The sequence below is a fragment of the Physeter macrocephalus genome, chromosome 1, assembly GCF_002837175.3.
Source record: "Physeter macrocephalus isolate SW-GA chromosome 1, ASM283717v5, whole genome shotgun sequence".
NCBI lineage: Eukaryota > Metazoa > Chordata > Mammalia > Artiodactyla > Physeteridae > Physeter > Physeter macrocephalus.
This window is the reverse complement of record NC_041214.2, coordinates 118,429,914-118,451,774: the sequence shown is the minus strand read 5'-3', so window position 1 is coordinate 118,451,774 and position 21,861 is coordinate 118,429,914. Positions and strand designations below refer to the sequence as shown.

The window sequence follows — 21,861 nt, the reverse complement described above, 5'->3', positions numbered from 1 at the left end:
ACGGGCCCAGCCGCTCCGCGGCACGTGGGATCCTCCCAGACCGGGGCGCGAACCCGTGTCCCCTGCATCGGCAGGCGGACTCTCAACCACTGTGCCACCAGGGAAACCCTTTCCTTACTCTTTTGCTAAACACGTCTTGCCTAAAGTCAGTTCTCAGTGCTGTTGCCAAAGTCCTGGAACCACTGAAATTCTGATATTTTCACTTCTTTTGAACGCTTTCATTGTTTGTTTGAGTTCCTAAAATTGCATTCAACTAATTTGTGAATAAGGTAGTAGGTGGATTTCAATGCAGAATTCATTCATTTGAACTGTAATTTTACTTCCTAATAATCACATTAATGTAACTATGTATCTATATCTATCCATGGATCTATCTATAGGTCTATTTATAACTTTTGCAGCCTATTTACTTCTTTTTTCTTTTTGTATATCTTGGCCGCGCCACATGGCTGGCAGGATTTCAGTTCTCCGACCAGGGACTGAACCCGGGCCACGGCAACGAAAGCACCGAATCCTAACCACTGGACCGCCAAGGAATTTTCCTACAGCCTATTTACTTATATTCCCCCAAAACCCAGATAAAATTTCCATATATGGGAAATGAACACAGTGAGCAGTTAAAGTAACTTAATGAAGGTTACTAGAAGTCTAGACATCAAACTCAGAATTCTCCTCATGAGAATAACATGCAAATGGTATTTGAAAATGCTTCTAAAAAACTTTCTGCCTCAATTTTTTTGTCATTTAAAGAAAAGTGTTGATGGCAATTTTATGTTTTCCAATATTAACTATTCTCCCTCCAGTTTTCCCCATCTTGGTAAATGGAATCTTCACCCATGCAACTGCTCATGCCAAATACCTAAGAGCTTCTTTCAATCATTATTTTCTATTAATTTTGTTTCTCACATACATCTCCAATCTATTCACTGTATATTATCTCCACTGCCATCACCCTAGTCCAGCAGCTTCCCCAGCTTCCTCATCTGCAAAATGGAGATAACAATAGTACCTACCTCACAGGACTACTTTAAATATCAAATGGGTTGATACAATTCAAGCACTCTGAACAATGCCCAGACTGTTTATTATGCACTAAATATGCACGATGGCAGTATCGTTGTCACTACTGTTATTATTACTGCTTCTCCATCTGAACTACTTCAGTAGCCCCCAACTCATCTCATCCACTTTTGTCTCCCACCTGTCCATCTCCATCCATTATGCAGGGGAATTTTTTTAAACTTCATTATTGATATACCACTTCCTTGTCTAAAACTTTTAAATGATTCTCAAGGCTCTAATAATAAGATGCACGACCCTGAAACAGGTCTACAAACCTCCCACCCACCCATTTCACAGCCTCCTCTTGCAGTACCATCCCCCTTACCCAATGTGCTCTCACCATACTGATCTTCTATATATTCCTCAAGCCTGTCAACCCCTTTCCATTTTGCCATGGACACTTTTACCTGCATACTAGCTCCAGTCTCCACCCTCATCACCTGTTTAACTTCATTTAATCCTTCAAATATCAGATTTGTATCTTATTGCCTTCTTCAGAGAGCTTGTTCCTGGCCCCCATAACCAGATCAAGCCTCATTTTCAGGCTCTAATAGCAACCCCTACTTTTTTTTCATAGAAGTTACACAAATTTTTTTTTTATATTTTCCTAATCACTTGTTTAATATCTACCTCTGCCGCTGGATTGTAAAGGCCTTAAGAGGAGAGATCCTATCCATTTGTTTATTGCTGTGTCCCTACTGCCTGAGACATAGGTTCTTAATAATATTGGGTGACTGATGGTTGAATTGAAGAATAAATATTAAACTCAGAAGATAACTGTGAGGATAAAATGAAATAATAAAGCATTTCTGGCTAGGATAGTCAAATGCAGCAAAGCTTGGTTAGTTTCAGTTTACTATTAAAAAAATTAAATAAAAACGTACCAATAAAATGTTCATGCAAACCCCCAGAAAAAGAATAACGGATACTGGAATTTTCTCTTCCCTTCTGATGCCCCTTTATTCTAACTACATATGCTGTATGTATACATAGATAGATAGATAGATAGATGCTGTTTTACTACAATTACATATTTTAAATACTATCAATTTCATTAAAAATATACTTTTTAAAACTGAAGAAAAAGTAGGAAGATACCTGGAAGGCCACCCAAGTAAGTGGCCACCGTTTCTTTCATTGCTTTGTCCAAGATGGCAAATTGTCTTTGAAAGTCTTCGGAGTGGAAGCTGTCTTTTCTATTTTGAGTCAACAGCTCCAAATTCTTTCTGTTCACTCTGATTTCCAGAAGGGATTGTTGATTAGAACACAGATTTAGGGCCTCTATCCGAGCTATTACCATATTTTCAACAGATACCAGGATATCCTGAAGAACAGAGCAAAGACTCAATATAAACAAGTACTAACGTTAATGCTGCTTAAGAGAGACTTTAGTTTGTGAAATTCAAAAACAGAATTTCAATGAGGTGGGGAAAAGTATGATAGAGCTTTCAAATTTATTTAAATGAAAAAACTACTATTATCGTAATCATAATTTTAGAATACACATTAGTTTTACAAACTCCAGTTTTAGCTAAGATGTACATGTATAGCGGGTTCTGAAAATTCAATAAACTAACAGCATTGTCTCACCAACAATGGGAACCAAAGTAGTGTCTTAAGCAATACATTTCTGTTTATGAGCCTTCCTAATTTCAAAACCTACATATGGAAAAGGAAGGAGTTGAATCAATCTTTGTTGGGGAAAAGACTTGGAAAATTTGAAGGGCTTTAGTAAGCACATGCCAGCAAGACTGAAAGGTTTATTTGTGCCACACAAGAAATCCTGTAGACTTGGGACAAATTTTATGAAGTCTCTGAGAAAGAAAAACCAGGAGTGCCAGCAGTAAGTTACAGAGTATTTACCAGAAGGTTCTCTCTCTATATATATTTTTTCTGAACTTTTCAAACTGCTGATAAACTAAATTACTCAACTTGTTGAGAGTCATCTATGCATCTAGCTTCCTGGCGTGTAGAGGAAATATAAAAAGAGAGAAAAAATAAAATCAAAACAAGGGAGACGGTTGTTATGATGCTTCCCAGATGGTAGAAAGATAGTCTGAAGTGTTTACTTAGGAATCCAAGATACCAATGCTAAATGAAGCCTATACTTTCCAAATACAGCTTAGCTGAGGAAATCTGTTACTGTGTTATACACATCCATATCCTGAACTCAGGAAAAGTCAGCTGAGAAAATGTTCCTGAATGATCAATATTATGTGGAATAATGTTATGAAACGTTGTTCACAGATATAAGAAGGCAATCTGACGCGGCAAAAAAAGGGGGGGTGGTGGCCATGAAGACAAACACAGAAAAGATAAAATAAATATCAAAGACATGGCACTTGTTAACCTCCTCCACCGTGTGAATGTAGTGTTGAAGGCAGGATTTCCATTTTGCTTAAAGAACAAAACAAACAAGCAAAAAAAAAAAAAAAGCTGAAACCCAAATGTAGCAAGCTCCTGTGGTCACTGGAGACAAAAGCTCAGCAGGATCTTTTTAGGTTACTTACAGTTAACCATCAGAAACTACCCCCATCCATCCTTTAAGTGGCAAATAGCAACCCTTTTTATCACTACAGGCATTATTCAATTATATGTCTATTTCTAAAAGCCACAGAGAGCATCCAAGCCAACCGCGGCACAAACGAAAGCTGCTTGCTGTAACTTGGAATCCACCCACTGTGGATGACACAGGACAGAACTATTAGCCTCTAATAGAAGCTGAATAATACAGATCTGATAACTCTCATGTTTTCTTTTATCCAAGAGTTTTTCCTGTTCTTTCTCCTAATTTCAAGGCAGAGTTGCCAGCAGGAAGCCAAATAGACTGGTTTTAGTTTTCTGTAGTCTTTCCTAATTTACTTATGGGAGAAAAGATTAAGAGTGCCAGAAAACACGAAACATTATAATCAGGCACTGAAAATTTCAGAGTGGATTGCAGTCAGACTCACTTCTGTTTTGCTAATACACACAAATTCCCATGATACTTCAAAGATTCTGAATAAGGGCAGATCTCTGGGTACTCAGAGAAGACTCCAAGCAACCTTTGTGTGAGTCTGCCTCATCTGAGCTATAGATGCAATAGGCTTTTCCATTACCCCTCCCACCCCTTTACTTCTTGGTTCAAACCTTGGAAATAAGCCAACAAAAAAGTAACAATAACGAATATTTATTGAATCTTTAATGATGTGCTAGAGGTTGTGCCAAATAGCTTATATAAGTTATTTAATTTTCAAAATAGCACTCTGAGGTAAATACTGCAATTTTATCCATTTTACAAATTAAAAAAAATTACAAACCAAGGATCATAAAGGTTTAAAGTTACCTGAAGCTCTTCAGTGGCGGAGTCCACCAAAGATAAGGCAAAGGGCACTGTGTTACTGGAAACCAAGGCCAACATAACACCAGTGCCCGACGATGGGCGAATATTCAAGGACACATTTATTTGCCAAGCCTCAGGATTGGATACATTCTCTGTTTAAACAATGAAACAGAAGCAGGATCAACGTCCTCCTAAGGTGCACCAGAAGGAATTAAGTATAATCTTATCAGTACTCAAAGCCATCTTTGTGTGATACTAAAGATTTTAGTCCTCTTTTTCAATGATCTGTATAACCAAGGCAAAACAAAGCAAAAGAAAAACAGTTTTTAATGCAGGAAAGAAACACAGATGGAGCCTCATCCTTTTGTTCTTCTTCCTACGACAGAATTCTGGATTGTGGTGTTCAGGATTACTACGGATTTTCCATTTGCTCTTTAATAGCTCTTCCTTCTGTCTTATATATTCTCCAATGGTCAAATCTCAGAGTGGTTGTATTTTAAAGTACATATTAGAAGAAAGTTCAACACATTTATTGTACTATTTCTGAGGGAAAATTTGGGTATAGCTGCCACCCCCCGCCCCACCCCTCTTCCATATAGGAGTCAGATTAGAGCAGTGGGAAAGCAAAGTATGATTTCTATACATAGGGGTGTGGGATGGTTTAATGGTAGAGAAATACTCTGAAGTCAATAGTTAACTTTGAAATTCTAATAGGAACTCTTGTGTGATTCTCTTATCATAATACTTAACATTCTTTCTCTTAATTACTAGGTCAACTGTCTACCCAACTAGAGTGCAAGCTCTACATGTCTCTACCATCACTGTCTTCCTCAGCAGTCACTTAACAAATATTTGTTGAATTAATATGATTTCCAAATTGTTTGATTTCTGAAAATATTAGTTTACAATCTGAATGCAGTCTTCGTCATTCAACATAAAGTAATGTATAACAATAGCCCAAATACTACTTGCAGGCTTTAAAAAGGTGAGTGTGAATGGAGAAAATAATTTTCCTTTGACAAGATGTTCTTCCATTTAGCCACATCTAATACTATAACATTTTTCACTATAATCCTTTAATTCCTGCGCAAGAGAAAAAAATGCATATAATCATTTTGAAGTAAGTAAATTTACTCTAAGATATTAACAAACTCAAACTAAACTGAACATGCAAATGTACAGAAATTATAATGTAACATTAAATATTAATTATAAAGTAGGTCACTTTCATATTATCTGTGAAATAACTAATTACTTATGAAAGTAATTTCTTTCAGGTGCAATAAAACTCTTATTTTCATTTTCTTTTCAGAGATTTTTTTTGTCCTTTGAACAAATTGTGGGACTAGTTTTTGCCTATGTCCAGTCATCAACTCAATTTAAACTTTAAAAAAAAAAAAAACCTTCATATACAGAACAGAGCTAAAGTTAATGACATTGTATTAATTTGTTAGGAAACAGAAAGCACTGTAGTAAAACTGTAGTAATACTTTTTAAAGCTGAAAATAAAAAATTTAAAATGTTTTTTTCTTAAAGCAGAGATATCAAATCAACACTAAATTTATAATACAAAGTTAGTAGCTCAAATAATGAACTCCTAAAACACAAAAAGACAGAGACGCCAATAAAATAATTAAGATACACAAATACTTAATAAACATATGGTGAGGTATTCAACTTCAGTAGAAACTGGGATAATAATTAGAACTACAAGATTTAATTTTTCAACTCTCAAATTAGAAACAAATCCCAAGCATAAACTTTCTTCTGTTGGTAAAAGTATAAATTGATAAATCATCTTTGGAAGAGAATCTGATTGAACAGTAGGAATTATACATTTGCATAACCTTTGATGGAGAGAATCTGAGATTCTCTCCTACAGAATTAATCACATGAGGGTACAAGGATAAATGTCCAAGGATATCCCAGAAGTATTATTTGTAAAGGTAAAAATCTAGGGTCGGTTTGGCAAGAGTTCCTGTTCCTATTAGACTATAGAAAACTGTGGAGAGTACTGTTCCCATTCTTAAAACAAAAAAAGACCAATTATCTATATAAGCACAACTTTTCTTGAACTATCACCAAGAGCTGAGGTTGCAGAACAACTGACTAGAAACCTAAAGGAAGACAGGTGCTTCGAGGGAGAAACAGGAGGAGAGTACTCTCTTACCCAAGGCAGACGACAGACACTATACAATTTGGTAAAAAGAATGTAGGTAAAAATTTTAACAAAACACTGAAGTCCAAGTAGGGGCTGGTGTGAGAATATAGAAGCCAGGGAAACTGCAAACACACGTGAAATTCATACCCATTCAAAGGATCTTACTGGGTGCTCAAGAGAAAAACTAGGAGAAGAGAAAGAGATTAGAGAAAGTTTCCTTCCTAGTACAAGCCCAAGGGGAGAGGAACAGCAACCTGCAGGAAAGGCACAAAGTCTCACCCAGATCATTCTTTGTCTGCTCTAAGCAAGACTTAAAGCATTAGGGGAAAGGCAGCAAACCTTGTTGCTATTAGGTCACATCAAAGTCCCATTGCACCTACAGATTAGGGAGTGAAAATAGCAAAAAACAAAACAACAACAAAAAATAATTTACGCTGGGGAAGGAGCAGGAATACACCTTGAGTCCTGACCATTAGATATCTCCCTTACTGGTGGGCGGGAGGGGGGACAGTGGAAAGTCCACATCCCTGAGATGCAGGAATGTTAACACCTGTCTAAGACTGAATCTGCACCAGAACATTAGAGAATGCTCCTCTGACCCCCAGACCCCTCTAAATTGCTAGCAAATGTCAAGTAACAACTAAGAGCACTTCTGGGAGTGAAACAAGACCAGGGAGAGACACTTTCTTGAGGCAAATGAAAGGAATATCTAAAGCTGAGGGTGGATCAGTTATTAAGAAAAATCCTCTGGCCACTACCCTAAGCACAAGGTATATTAAAGGAATTTGAAGGGTAGTCATGGAAACAAGAAAACCGAAGCAGCTCAATTCTTGACTAGATTGATTCAAGTCCCCTCATTAAGTGTCTAGCAAAAGGAGAGCTGTGCTCATCTCCAAATGTAAATATTATTTATCTCGGTCTCTACTGTTTTATCTGACACCCACCTTTAAACAAAAATTATTAAATGCAGAAGGAAGCATGGAAAAATGACCCATAGTCAAGAGAAAAAGTAATCAATATGACCAGATTTAGATATGACACAGATATTGGAACTATCAGACAAGGAATTTAATTATGATTAATAAGTTGAAGGCTTGGGTGGAAAAGGTGGACAACACGCATGAACAGATGGGAAATTTTAACAAAGAGGTGGACATTTTAGGAAAGGATTAAATGGAAATGCTAGAAATAAAGATGAATACTTTAGATGCATTAATCAGTAGACTCAATACAACTGAGAAACTGGTGAACCTTAAAACAGGTCAATTTAATTTACCCAAAATTAATCAGATTATGTGCCAATAACCTTTAAGTAACAACATAAGCATATTCAACTACATTTTTTCTCCCAATATACTTGGAAAAATTCTATTAAAAATATATAACAGTATGAATAAGCCTAACACTATATCTGGCATATAGTATGTACTCAACAATGTTTACTGAAGGAATTATTGCTGTTTGTTAATGAATAAATTTAAACAGTAATGAGAAAAGAAAGATAAAATGGGAAGTCACTTACTATAATCTATGCTAAATTGAGCAACTCCAGAACCAGGATAGTAGGAACCCTTCTCCACAGTGACAAGACAATGCTTATTTTGTTTTTCTTGAATGATTTCCTTTACTCCTGAAGCTCCTTGATTCATCAAATTCCAGCCTCGAATACATCCATCTAGACGAGGGTTAATCTAACAATTTAAAATATAGATCAATGAAAGCATTTTAAACTTAAAAAAGACAGACTCATAAGTGAAGTGGCTTAATTGATTATAGATGTAGGTTTTCATTTAGAGGCAAAATTCTTTCTTTGATGACATTTTAAAATATTTAAAATATTTTGAATTTTATCTAAATTTTTTTCAAGGTGTCCTTCAGATGGACAGTCTCTTTCAGTAAAAGTGAGCATATGCCATCAGAGACCTCCACTGGGATCCTAATGATTTTTAACACTTCAAGCCCCACCTGCCTCTTCTGCATCATCCAGCACTAACTATTCTGCTCTCGAGTTCCATATATGCTTCTAGCTATGCCCCTGAGCTCTAAGCTGCTTTCTGTTTTTCTTTAACTGCATTTTCAACTAGGATTGTCTTGCCATCAGACACTAAGCCTCTTCAGGAACAAAAGTGTTTGCATTCAGTCTCACCAAAGCAACCAGCCACATTCAAGACATGCAGCCATTTCATAAATAGTTGATTCTTTTTGAATAATTTATTTTACTTTTAAAATGTCTTGATTTATCAATTTCAAAGGACAGGTATATTCACTCTGACATGAGTTAACTAATTCAGGTTTTATATCATATCACAGAAATCTTTTAAAAGCTAAGGTAACTGAAAGATGGATACAAAACGGTCAATATTTAAGTTAAATCAGCAAGTGTAAAATTGGCAGACCCATGACTTCAAATGAAAAATTTTTAACTCTTCAAGGTCATTGATTAGTCTCCTCATGAAACCTTTTCCATGGTAGTTAGTCAAATACCACATACAGAAAATCATCTGTTATATCTAACTTCAATTTATGACAGGCTGCAGTTATATTCCCACCAAAGATTTTTCTTTTTAAAACATTCCACCTTATGTGCTATCTTTATCTCCCAAATTTTAGTCCTAAAACAGACCTAAGAAAGTTCTTTGACAGGCTTCTACAAAATCACGTAATTTTGGACTCAAATATATGTATTTATATGTTTAATGGCTGAGTATGGACTATTATGATGTTAACGTTGAACTGATACTTGGAGAATTTTTGAAAATCTACTTCTCCATGAGTAATGCTGGGAATTTAAATGGGCTCAAAAACACTACATTCATTTTCTTATTTACTTAATATAATTTCAAGGGTTGATAATATTATTTTCCCATGTTCAATTCAAGTTTTCACAGTTGGTGTGTTCAACAAAATAACTTCATTTGACTCTCAGAAAAACACATTTTCAAATCTATTACAGATGAAGGAATTCATCCATGATGAATGATATAAGCTTGGATCGTTACCGGTCTAATGAGTGCATTCTCCACTTTCCGAGGTATTCCTGCAAAGTATACTTTGGTTTCTAGAAACCCATTGGCAGGCTTAAAAAGGCTTTCAGGTTTATTTATATTCATTACAGCTTCTTTAGCTATTTTTACACTAATACTCTGTTCTAATTCTTCCACGGAGACCTATAATTAAAAAGACAAAAATTATCAAACAACCAACATGACTGCATTTCATTTGAAACACCACGATTGAAAAATCCTGTTATTATTCCAGTATATAATTTTCCAAAGTAATCATTTTACTGTACTTGTTAATTTGTTCCAATACATTTGAAATGTCACATTAGTATAAAGGTGATAAAAATGTGTTTTAGTGTGGTAATTCTTGATCGAAAATTAAATCAACACCATATTTTAAAGTTTAAAAATCAATATTTTTCTATTACATTTAAACACCCATTTATAATATATATCTTTCAACACCAGTGTGCCATAAAATTAACAGTTTAAAAAAAGAGTCACTCTACAAAATCTTAGAAAACTTTTAAGTGCCCTTATTTTGCATTTGTCTGATAGTATAAATATGAAATCAATAAGGTAAATAAATTTTTAATATAAATTAAGAGAAGTTAGTACATTCAGTATTCTGTTCATTATGCACAATTTATATTTTATTTCAAAATTCAAAAACAGTTGACGTCATAAGAAAGCACAATACATTAAATTAAATTGGGTTTTTCCAATTTTGAAAGTAGTTTGGATTTCTAAAAAAGGTTGGAAGTAGTGGTAACCAAAAATTTAAAAAAAAATCTTCCCTGGACTTCCCTGGTAGCCCAATGGTAAAGAATCCCCCTTCCAATGCAGGGAATGAGGGTTTGATCCCTGGTCGGGGAACTAAGATCACCACATACTGCAGAGCAACTAAGCCCACATGCCACAACTATTGAGCTTGCGAGCCTCAACAAAAGCCCACGTGCCGCAAACTACAGAGCCCACGGGCTCTGGAGCCCGCGAGCCACAACTAGAGAGAGAAAACCTGTGCGCTGCAACTAGAGAGAAGCCCGAGCGCTGCAACAAAGAGACCGCGCGCATTAACAAAAGGATCCCACATGCCTCAACATAGATCCCGTGTGTCGCAAATAAGACCTGATGCAGACAAAAAAATAAGGAAAATAAATAAATTAAATAAATAAATATTTTTTAAAAAAATCTTCCCATAAAGGCAATTTGAAGAACCACTGCTGCAATCTCCTTATGTAAAACTGTAGGACTCAAAATGCAAACTCTTCGTTTACTTACCAATCAGGGAAGCCAAACAATAGGCATATTAAAGCACTACTACAGGAAGGAAAAAACTATGCTCTAAAGTAAATAAAATAAATTTGGTAACATTTACAGATTTAAAGTTGGTCAAGGCTCTGTCCTTAATATAACCAGTTACCATCTTTTTATTCTCATGATTATTCCCTCCTTGAAAGATGTTCTTAACTTAGCCTCCAGGACCTCCATCTGGCCTGATTCTCCTCACACTCCTTGTCAGTCTTCTTTGCTGGATCCACTTCTTCTTCTCAACCTCTATAATAAGCCCCAGAGTTCATCCCTCTAGTCACGCAAATATTTTTAAAGGGGACTTTACTGCCCCAATCTAGGGCAAATTTGGCGGTGGTGGGCACTTTTAGTTTTCACAGTAAGAGGTATGCTGACATTGCAAGATGCTAGACATACCCTGCAATATGCTGGATAGTCATGCAAAATAAATAATAAAATATCCAATATCCTACAAATGTTCTGAACATTCCTAGTAGATATTCATGTAGGGTATATTCATGCTTATAATTACCTGTGTTTGTGTGTAATATAAACACAAAATATCTGTTGCACCATTTCAGCATTCACTGAATTTTTCAAGAATGTAATAATCTTGTAAACAAAGAACAGACTGATGTTTGTTTTGTTTGGATCTTTATCAAGATTTTCTCACCATTTTGGAAAATTACTATTACTAATGGCAACACCATTTATGCACTTATGGTTTCTGAGTTGCCAATACAACACCCCCCAGCATGTCTTCAGTTGTAGCTTTCATGTTATTCTATGTATAGGAGTAAGCTTTGACAAATACTATACTTGAACTTGAGCATTTACATATGGAAATATATATTATTTTTTTTAATTATTTTCTTTTTTGTATAATAATTAGAGCATTATATTGGATGTGATAGAGTTTAAAACCACATATTGACAATAACCAATCTCAGAGCCTTTAAAGCCCTCTTTATGCTGAATACCAAAAAGTTTTCATCTGCCTTAAATTGAAGGCTGGACCTTAAAAATATATACAGAATCTGACCACTCCCACTATCAACACTCCAGTCAAAGCTGCCATCTTCTCTCCACTGTGTTATTGCCATAGTCTCCTAACCCCAAATCCTATTCTGTCCTTACTCTCTACTGTTTAGATTCCACAAAGCCATTAGGTCCTAACCAGGATTATCTTTTAACATGCAAATTAGATTATGTCACTTCTCAAAATCATCTAAGTTAGCCTAAGACTCTGTACTTGCTGTTCACGTGACACAAATTATCTTCCCCCAAAAAGTTCTCCGGTCTTGTGTCCTCAAGTCTCTTTCTAACGTAATCTCATCAGAGATGGCTTTCCTGATTCCATATGCACACTCACCATCATCATTCTCTATTTATTGCCTGGCCTTGTTTTTCTTTTTTCTCATAGCATTAATCACTATCTGACATGTCTATTTGTTGATGCATTTGTGGTTTTCATCTCACCACCACAATGCAAGCTCCATTAGAGCAGGGACTTTGTTTTATTCACTGTTGTATACCCACCACCTAGAAGAAGGAATAGCACATAAAGTGTTCAATAAATATTTTGTTGAATAAATGAAATTATTATACAAATTATATATTTCCCACCAATATTAGGATAATACCCAACTATGAAATATAATAATCACTTACAAAGTAGCAATATTTATTCCTACAGGTTGTAGCCATTCTAATGACTTAATCATTACACATTCAATTTTTTAAATCTGAATTACAAAACAATTCTGTTATATGCTTTAATTCTAATTTCTTATTTTTAAAGTATTTTATTTAAAATTTTAAAATAATTTCATATTAGTGAAACAATTTCTAAAAAGTGAATAGTCCAGTTTACAGATTAATTTAACTTAACCACTTTGTCATTAATTAAAATTAAAATACTTATTTAAAGTATTTATTTATTTGAAATAATTTCTGTGCTGCATAAATTTGTTTGAAACAGTATAATTCTTTAATAAATCATCAGGATTAAAAGCTAGTAAAACTACCATGCTCCCATACTATCTCTTAAATATAAAAAATATGGAGTGAAAAAAGAAATCCTATTTATCACGGGGGGAGGTAAAATGCATAAATTGTTAAAATATTGAATTACAATTTAAAGAAAAACAGCCACCACCAAGTTTATTACCAGAGTCAAGTTTTTCTCTGACTTGCTTATTGTTCTTAAACTTTATTTTTTATATAAACTTGTATTCAGTTTATGGAGGGAGATTTTAATTTAAGTGTTTTAGTTAAAACATGGGCATGTCATTAAATAATAGTTTCTTTTTAACAAGAATCATAAGCATAGGAGACAAATAAATGAAACTGAACAGCTACCTTCCATCCATCCCGAATCCTGTCTTTAACAATATCACTCATGAACAGTTCTTTAATAAACACTACTTGCAACTCATGATAACTTCACAGATAAATATTTACCTTCTTCTTTATACATATTATATCCTACCTAGAAATTTATCTAAATTCACCTTCAAACAGCTGATATTTTCAACTTGTATAAACTCATTAGAAAAAATTCTGTTCACTCTCTTTTGCTGCAAAAGTGATTTTAGCAGTTTTAGATAGGTGATTTAGGGACATTAGGCATTAAAATGTATTCTTCAGCACATTGGAGGTATGCTGTATGCATCATATATTCTAGATACAGATGTAGGAAAGATGTATTAACAAAGATACACTAATAAGCATCAGAAGTCAGAGAATTTTAGTGACTTCTCTGACAGTTGCATTTGATCTTGTGAAGACACTATTCTTTTAGAGTTAGGAGCCCAAAATCCATGGCTGCCAAATGACAGACAGCTCCCTTTTTGGTGAACCATATCTGCACCCAACTGTTCTTTATTACCACCTTCCTGTAACATATTTCACATTATATTGTATTAGTTCATAATGCAGCATCAGCTACTAAACTGTGAGGTACTAACCTCAAGAGCAAGGACAAACTCTTGCTATAGTTTTAGAGCCTTGAACTCAGGGATGTAGCACTTTAAACATGCTCACTAAAAGCTTATTGAGTATATGACTGCAAGAGTGAATAAATATAAGAATGAAATAATTTAGTGATGACTTTACATGGCTGCTCAACATGGACCTCTTGTCAGTTCCCACAGGCTTAGAAAGTGTCTGTTTGGGGCACAACATTCTTCTCTCCGCTGTTCTCTGCTGAAAGTAGCATTGGTTTAATTGCAGAAAGGAATTCTTCCCTCTGTGGACTAACAGTAATACCTTCTCCAAGTAATTCCTTCTCCAAGAAAAGTTCCATTTTAATACAGTAGATTAAAGTGCTGTTCTTGATTATTAAAATAAAGACTCACTTTTAGGGATTATCTAAAAATGCTAGTTTCTAAGCACTCTAATTGGTACCAGCTAGTGTATCCTGTTTGTACAAACTGATTATACCTACATGATAATATTTAAAATTAAATTAAATTTTTTATATTGTTACTATGTGTATTTCTCTCTCTTTTTTTTTTCTGTACGCAGGCCTCTCGCTGTTGTGGCCTCTCCCGTTGTGGAGCACAGGTTCCAGACGCGCAGGCTCAGCGGCCATGGCTCACGGGCCTAGCCGCTCCGCAGCATGTGGATCCTCCCGGACCAGGGCACGAACCTGTGTCCTCTGCATCGGCAGGCAGACTCCCAACCACTGCACCACCAGGGAAGCCCTGTATTTCTCTTTTACATTAAAAATACTGGTGGCTATCCAGTGTAGTTGTCCTTGATCAGTGTTGTCTTTGACTAACCCCTGACCTATAGGAGCGATATCACTGTTCACCCAGTGACAGCCACTAAAAAAGGTAAAAAGTTAAAGACAGAGTAGTTGTCCTTAACAAAGCAAATAACTGAAAACAACTTCAGTTATGGGAAATCTGCAATATATTGAGAGATAATAACTTCTCAGGCTGTTTCAGGGATTTACAACGTGTAGAATGTACTTCACACAACATCAGATAAACCCAAAATTATTTTGCTTTGGTATCACTATTTAAAAAATGATCAATGATTTTATACAAATTGCATCAAAGTGGAAAGATTCTTTATGAATTCAGCAAAACGTACCATATTCCATAAACCATCATTAATAACTTTGCCTCCAGTTGTGATTTTGGCTGTATATTCATTCTTAAACTGAATTTCAATCTTTCCCTCACGAAGTGCAATCAGGAACCAAGCTGACTGATCAGAAGATTCTGCATACAGGATAACACCTTCTGAGTCATATGTCCGGAAATCAAATTCAGCTGAAAATCTAAACAATGGACAAAGAGAGAACCTTAATAGTAAGAAATATTGAAGACTGTTATTTTTTTTTCTTGTACTGGCAAACAGCAATACGTTGAAAGAGTCAACTCTTTCTTTCCCTGGAAAAAATAAAAGAGAAGGGCAGGATTAAGCTGTTCTTGTATTATCTCTGGCTCCATGTGTGTTTAAAATCAAGTTATTATACTTTCTTGCTTATTCGTGGAATCTTTTTTCCCAATGAAAAGATGCTTTGATAATTTTTCATCTTTTGGCATTTGTTTTGAAGGCACTCTTTAAAATGCTGGAATACTCATGTACAAATATTAGGCATATTGTCTCTCTCCTGGAGCCTTTTATACACTATATAATCTGACATTAAGATTCCTTTTTTTTTTTTGCTGTATCCATACATGATTAGTAAAAGATGTTACAATTCCATGATTGAAGTTTATCCATCAAAAAGCATATTTTCCTATGATTTCATATATGTCAGGAAGGAATCACTCACAGAGATATACAAGATAGTATCTGGATGATTGCAAGCATAATTAAGACTTCATGTGTGGTAAAGGAAGGTAAAGTCAAAAACTTTTAAATGTATCTGTTCATTTAATTTCAAAAGCTCTCCCAAACTCTAATTGCATAAATCACTATACTAGAGTACATGGAAGGAGAGCTTAAAAGATATAGTCATGTGTTTGGGGCTATCTGAGCTCTGATAACACCTGTTGCTGTTAAGACTCTGCACATATATGTATGTAGCTACTACAGTGGAGGAAAAAATCTTAAGGATGCTGGACTAAAAAATAATATATATCAATTCAGTGCCCTTAGGATACTTTAATGAGAATTAGCATTAAAGTTTCCAAGGAAGCAGCAAAGCAAAATGACTGAAAAAAGATAAACAGGGAATAGGAAAAATAGTTGTATAACTATTAGTCATCTGAGTTAAGTTAAAATAAAGGTAATTTAAGTTTAAAAATCAAGAATTCAGATAATTACTAAATAAGGCAAGAAAGAATCCCACACTCTTTCTTATTCCACATATAATAGTATAGTGATAGAGGCACCATTTGCAATGCGGCACAAATCTACCTCAAATGGAACAAAGAAAAAGTGATAGAATAAACTTTTTAGTCTTTAGAATTCCAAGAAAATATTATAAAGAGGTAAATGTGGAGTAAAGTATGTTGGGTAGATAACAATGTAGTAGGAATTTACTGAACTCAGATTATATTAAAAAGAACCATTTTGCTTCGAGTAGGGACTTCTATTCTCTTTCATATTCATCACATTTTGCTGATGTGAAGCATATATTATCTTGCCAAAACCCAAATCTATGTACGCTCAGGATCTTATAGAAGTTCATCCTATTATGGAGATAATTTCCTTCTCTTTGTAAAATCATGCTAAACCAGTAATTCAAAGAGTCGTGTTCTGCACATTTTCTGTCTGGAATACATCAGCATACTGATTCATTACATTGGGGAACAATTCATTCTTTTTCAGAAGTATTGTAGAGTGAAAAAAAGTGAATCTGCTGACTTTGGGGTAGGGTAAGTATTTGATCATGGGAAACAGAGCTGAAGGAATTTGCAAAAAAAGAAAAAATTAATAAAAAAGCATTAGCTGTTCTTTGTTACACAGGTGGCAGCTTATAAAAATTCATCAAGCTTACATGTAAGATACATGTATATTTCAATGTGTGTATATATATATATTTATAATACTTCAGTAAAAAGTTTAAACTAAACAAATAATAAATAAATACTGAAAGAAATAATTGATCCAATTTGATCCAATGTTACAGCCCAAGCATTTGTGAATTGTGAAAAATGAATATCTCTGAAAGAGCCTGAAGGTATGTAATAATGAACTCTTCTCTCTCATTCTCATTACTCTCATAGCAAGGAAAGGTTGTCTACAATCTGTATCACTAGAAGATATTATTTGCTCTGAGATGTTAAAGGGGAAAACCACAACTTGGGGGAAACGAGAGTGTCAAAAGAGCACAATTATATCAGTGAATAAATTTCAATGTTCCTTAATGATAAAATTTCTATGGATTGAGTTGAATTATTTAATGAATAATCACTCATATATCTAATGAATTAAATTCTAAATAGTCATGCTTATCTAATTAAAATATTTTAAAATTTGGACTCTATAATCAGTCTCAAATGTTTCCTTTCCATTATTCCAACAAAATTCTGAAATTTTTTTCCTAGTTCCAACAATGTATGGCTCTGAGAAAATTTGATAATTAAAGTAGAGTCATGACTCAAAAATAGAAGCAACTACTCCCTCCCGAAAGTCAACCTAACTACAGGAACGGCAGATAAAGTACCCAGATAGTCAACTAAAATCATGCGATGCATTCCTTTAAAATACTACTTAAGCAATCTTATATAGTTTCCTTAATAATTATGAATATAACTATATTCTAAAAGCAGTATTTTGAATATTTCTCATTACTTAATTTTTAACGTGTATAAAGAATGAAAATTTCACAAATACATTAAAATCTCCTTTCCCAGCTTCTTAGTAAATATGTATTCACTAGAAAAGGAAGAACTATGGATTAAGATAAAATGATCATTGGAGAAAAATCAGCCTAGAACGACCCCAAATTATACAAGCATGAAAATTACGTGTAAAGATAAAAATGAACTTTAGGGTACCTCATATCATCTCACTGATAATACACCTAACTTATCTGATAATAAAATTTCGTACATTTTAAACATTTCAGTCACTTCTTTTCTTATGTCCTGACCTGCTTATCTCTAGAAATTATCATTGACATTGGTACCTCACCTGGTGATTTCCGGCAAACGAAATTTTAAATACAAAACGACCCCTACAAACTGCTCTGCCAAGTAAAGCAATTCATAATTTTTGTCAAGGTTCAAAGGAAGACAGACTGGAACAGCCTGGAGAAAAGGCAACAAAACAAACAAACAAAAAGCATACGTTACTGCTTGGTGTTTGTGTCAGGGTATCATCCTTTCTCTATTTCCTAGTGTTCTTGTCAAATGTATCCTCTGTGATACACTAAAATAAATTAAGAACACCCATGGTAATAATAAAGCAATATCTTTTACTTCCTTGTATAGTCCATCAGTATAATCTCCAAGAATACACATGTTTTAATGTCTTATTAAGCCAAAATTTTTCTGAGCAAAAATTTGCTATCTAGATAGTAAAGGGAATGCTGGAAAACCTGAATGGGTTAAATATAAAGTAAGATATCACTGTAATCTCCAAGGAATTCACCAAAAAAAAAGTGATTTCGAGTCATCTGATGTAACATCAAGGTTTTTTCCTTCTAAGAGCAAAAACAAACATTAAAATAGAAAGCTTTTTAAGGGAGAAGTTCTTGGGCATACCTACAGGGATATTCTGGGGGGAACTGTGTAAACAGCACTGTATTAAATCTAGGTCCAGAAATAATATCTCATTTCCTCTTAGAACTTCCATAAATCTATTCCAAGGTAGATGGTAATGTGTAACTACAGCAAATACTGAAATAATAGAAAACCAAATTACAAAATAGACATGCACACAATACAGTCCAATGAAGTACTACCAAAGTTACTACATATGCCAACTAGCTTACCTTACCTTTCTTTACCAAGTAGGTGGCATAACATGAAATGTTACATTTTTTGGACATACACAGCTTTCTCTGGGTAGCAGATATAGAGGTATGTGTAAATTCATGATTAAATCATTATTTAGTTTAGGGATTTTTCTACTGTCTGCTTCATAAGCATTTGAAATTTCACTTTAACTTTTAAAAATTAAGAGATTCAAGAATTTGACTAGGGCTTCCCTGGTGGCGCAGTGGTTGAGAGCCCGCCTGCCGATGCAGGGGACACGGGTTCGTGCCCCAGTCCAGGAAGACCCCACATGCCGCGGAGTGGCTGGGCCCGTGAGCCATGGCCGCTGAGCCTGCGCGTCCGGAGCCTGTGCTCCGCAACGGGAGAGGCCACAGCAGTGAGAGGCCCGCGTACCACAAAAAAAAAAAAAAAAGAATTTGACTAAAGATCACTGACATGTGATCCTTATTTAGGAAAAAAAAAAAAAAAGACCTTCAAATGTTGACCTATTTATTACAATGGAAGACCCCAACATTCAATTTCTGGATCAATTATGAATTGAATCTTAGTAACTAAAAGCAATTTTGAGAGATACAAATTAACAAAATTGACCTCTCTGAATTTCGATATACTTAAACCCCAATTAAATCCTACTCTGACAAAGTTGTTTCCACCTGAGATTTTATGAGCACTCTTGCAAGTACTAACATGCCTGCGGCATGATCAAACTTGTCAGAGTGCGATAAAGAAAAGCAGACACTGGAAAATGTTTTCTCTAAAGTTCTATGAAAGACTTTTTTTCTCACAAAGAGGAGTATAAACCTCAGCTTTTCTTAGTTTCTTAAATAAACATACACTTTGCATTTTATAAATGTACAGGCTATACAGATGAGCACTCTCTGAACTGTGGCCCTGCAGCTTTTCTTTTTTTTAATCCAGTCACTAATTATCCACAATGTTTTCCACTTACATGATCAAAATTAGTAAAATAGATTGTGACTCATAGCCTGCTTTGAACTATAGCAATTATAATAGACATCTGTATTCTCTTGATTTACCTCAACTATGTGGAAATAAGTACCTGGTTCTTTCATTTTAAAAAAGAGATAGGAAGGTTAGCCTTGCAAAATGTTACCTCACAACTCTTCTGATCTTGAGCAAGCTTGAATCCTTTCTTCCCATCACAGTAACAAGAGTAACCTCCAGGGTGATTGACACAAAGTTGAGCACACATGTTCTCAGAGCATTCGTCCACATCTGGGGTAAAAGTGAACGTAAATTTTAATATCTCCTAAATGTTCAATCCCACAGAAGAAGGACTATGTTGATTTTAGTATGAGATAATCAATGATAATAAATCCTTAGTGAAAGAAATTCTTTTGACATCAAATCACATTTATACACTTGCCATGGAAATTTAAGTGAGTTACAAGTGTAATATACCTGACCAACAAATTTAATGAATAACTTTCAGTAATTAATAATTAATAAAGATGGAACAATTATACTAATTTTATGATTTTGAAGAAAAAAAGACTAAGTCTCCATGTAACTGTCACATCTGATCATATGAATTCCATTGACACTACTTCTTAATTCTTTGCTTTGAAGAAAAGAAAAGGAAGGGAAGGGAAGGGGAGAGGAGGGGAGGAGGAGGGAGGGGAGGATAGGAAGATAGGAAAGGGAACGGAAAAAAGATCCCTTTTAATTGAAGGTTAATGAATTGGAGATTAAATGATCATATCAAGAAAATTTCACTTTCCATAATGCAATGATTACTGGCGACAATAAATTTAAGGACATATATTTATTTCTTATGTAAAAAACCAAAAAAACAAAAAACAAGAAACCTCACTGTGCTATTACCTCCCACAGTGTGAAATCTTCTATATGGTCCCTGTTCCTACTCCATATTTTAAGAAAATCATTCTTGAAAAGCTGTAATAAGAAGCTTCAGCTAAAGTACACTTCAGAGCTACCTATGATCATTGACCTTTTTGATGAATACACCCTGTGATCTTTGAAAATTCCCAAACCCAAATACTATTATAGCATATAAGTTCTCCCTTAAAATGCCTTAAAGTAGACCCCCCAAATTAGTGAACCCTCAGCACCATAAAAATTGAATAGTATAACTAGAGTAATAAAGTATTATATATTTATATTTTCACATTTATATCTTTTTTAAAAAATCTGTCATTCGTTGAATATAACTACAATATTGATGATCAAGTTGGCTAATAATAAGTCTGCAAATGCTTAGGGCTTAGTACAGTAATTTCCACCTGGAGTGGAGGGAGAGTAGAAATGGTGGGTTGGGGGGATATTTTTCAGTGAGTACATATGGATATAACACATCAAATTCTCAAAAGGAGTACAATTAGTTGAAAAAAAACTATTCTAAGATTATTATCAATTCAGGCAAATTCATAGAGACAGAAGTAAGTTGGAGGTTATCAGGGGCTGGGAAAGGGAGGAGGGGGAATTTATTGCTTAACAGTTACAGAGTTCTGTTTGGAAAAGTTTTGGAACAGATATGGTAATGGCTGCATAACTGTGTGAATGTAATTAATGCCCCTGAATTGTACACTTAAAAATGGTTAAAGGGCATATCTTATATATATATTTTGCCACAATAGAAAAATTGATTTGATTAGTTTTAGTCATGGTATTAAATTCATTTTGAAATTTTAAAAAATTCAAAGGAGGATATGAGATAATTTATATATATCCATGCTTTAAAAAAAAATCTCTCTAACACAGTGGCCCCCAACCTTTTTGGCACCAGGGACCATCCCCCACACACACCGTCTATGGAAGACAATTTTTCCACGGACTGTGGGGGGATGATTCAGGAGGTAATGTGAGTGATGGGAGGTGATGGGGAGCCACAGATGGAGCTTCGCTTGCTCGCCCGCCCCTCACCTCCTGCTCTGTGGCCTGTTCCTAACAGGTCATGGACCGGTGTAGGCCCGGCCCCTGGGGACCCCTGCTCTAACACATCTAAGCTACCTGAGGCACACATGGCAGCACCACTGGAGCCAAATGAATTAATCATAAGCTCCAAGGGGCTCTCCCAAAACCACAGGCACTGACATTACTAATCAGTACTTCTCAAGGTTTTAGATCTTGGTTATC

General features: G+C 34.9%; 1 protein-coding gene across 1 annotated transcript in view; it reads right to left on the bottom strand.

The window, feature by feature from the left end:
• PROS1 (protein S) overlaps positions 1–21,861 on the bottom strand; it is a 62,644-nt gene that overhangs the window by 1,042 nt on the left and 39,741 nt on the right. The window contains exons 8-14 of the mRNA XM_007101626.2: positions 19,859–19,980; positions 17,939–18,054; positions 14,939–15,128; positions 9,545–9,712; positions 8,068–8,236; positions 4,388–4,536; positions 2,161–2,386 (exon numbers count right to left, since the gene is read on the bottom strand). Coding sequence (XP_007101688.1) covers positions 2,161–2,386; positions 4,388–4,536; positions 8,068–8,236; positions 9,545–9,712; positions 14,939–15,128; positions 17,939–18,054; positions 19,859–19,980 — 1,140 coding nt within the window. The remainder of the gene's footprint in view (positions 1–2,160; positions 2,387–4,387; positions 4,537–8,067; positions 8,237–9,544; positions 9,713–14,938; positions 15,129–17,938; positions 18,055–19,858; positions 19,981–21,861) is intronic.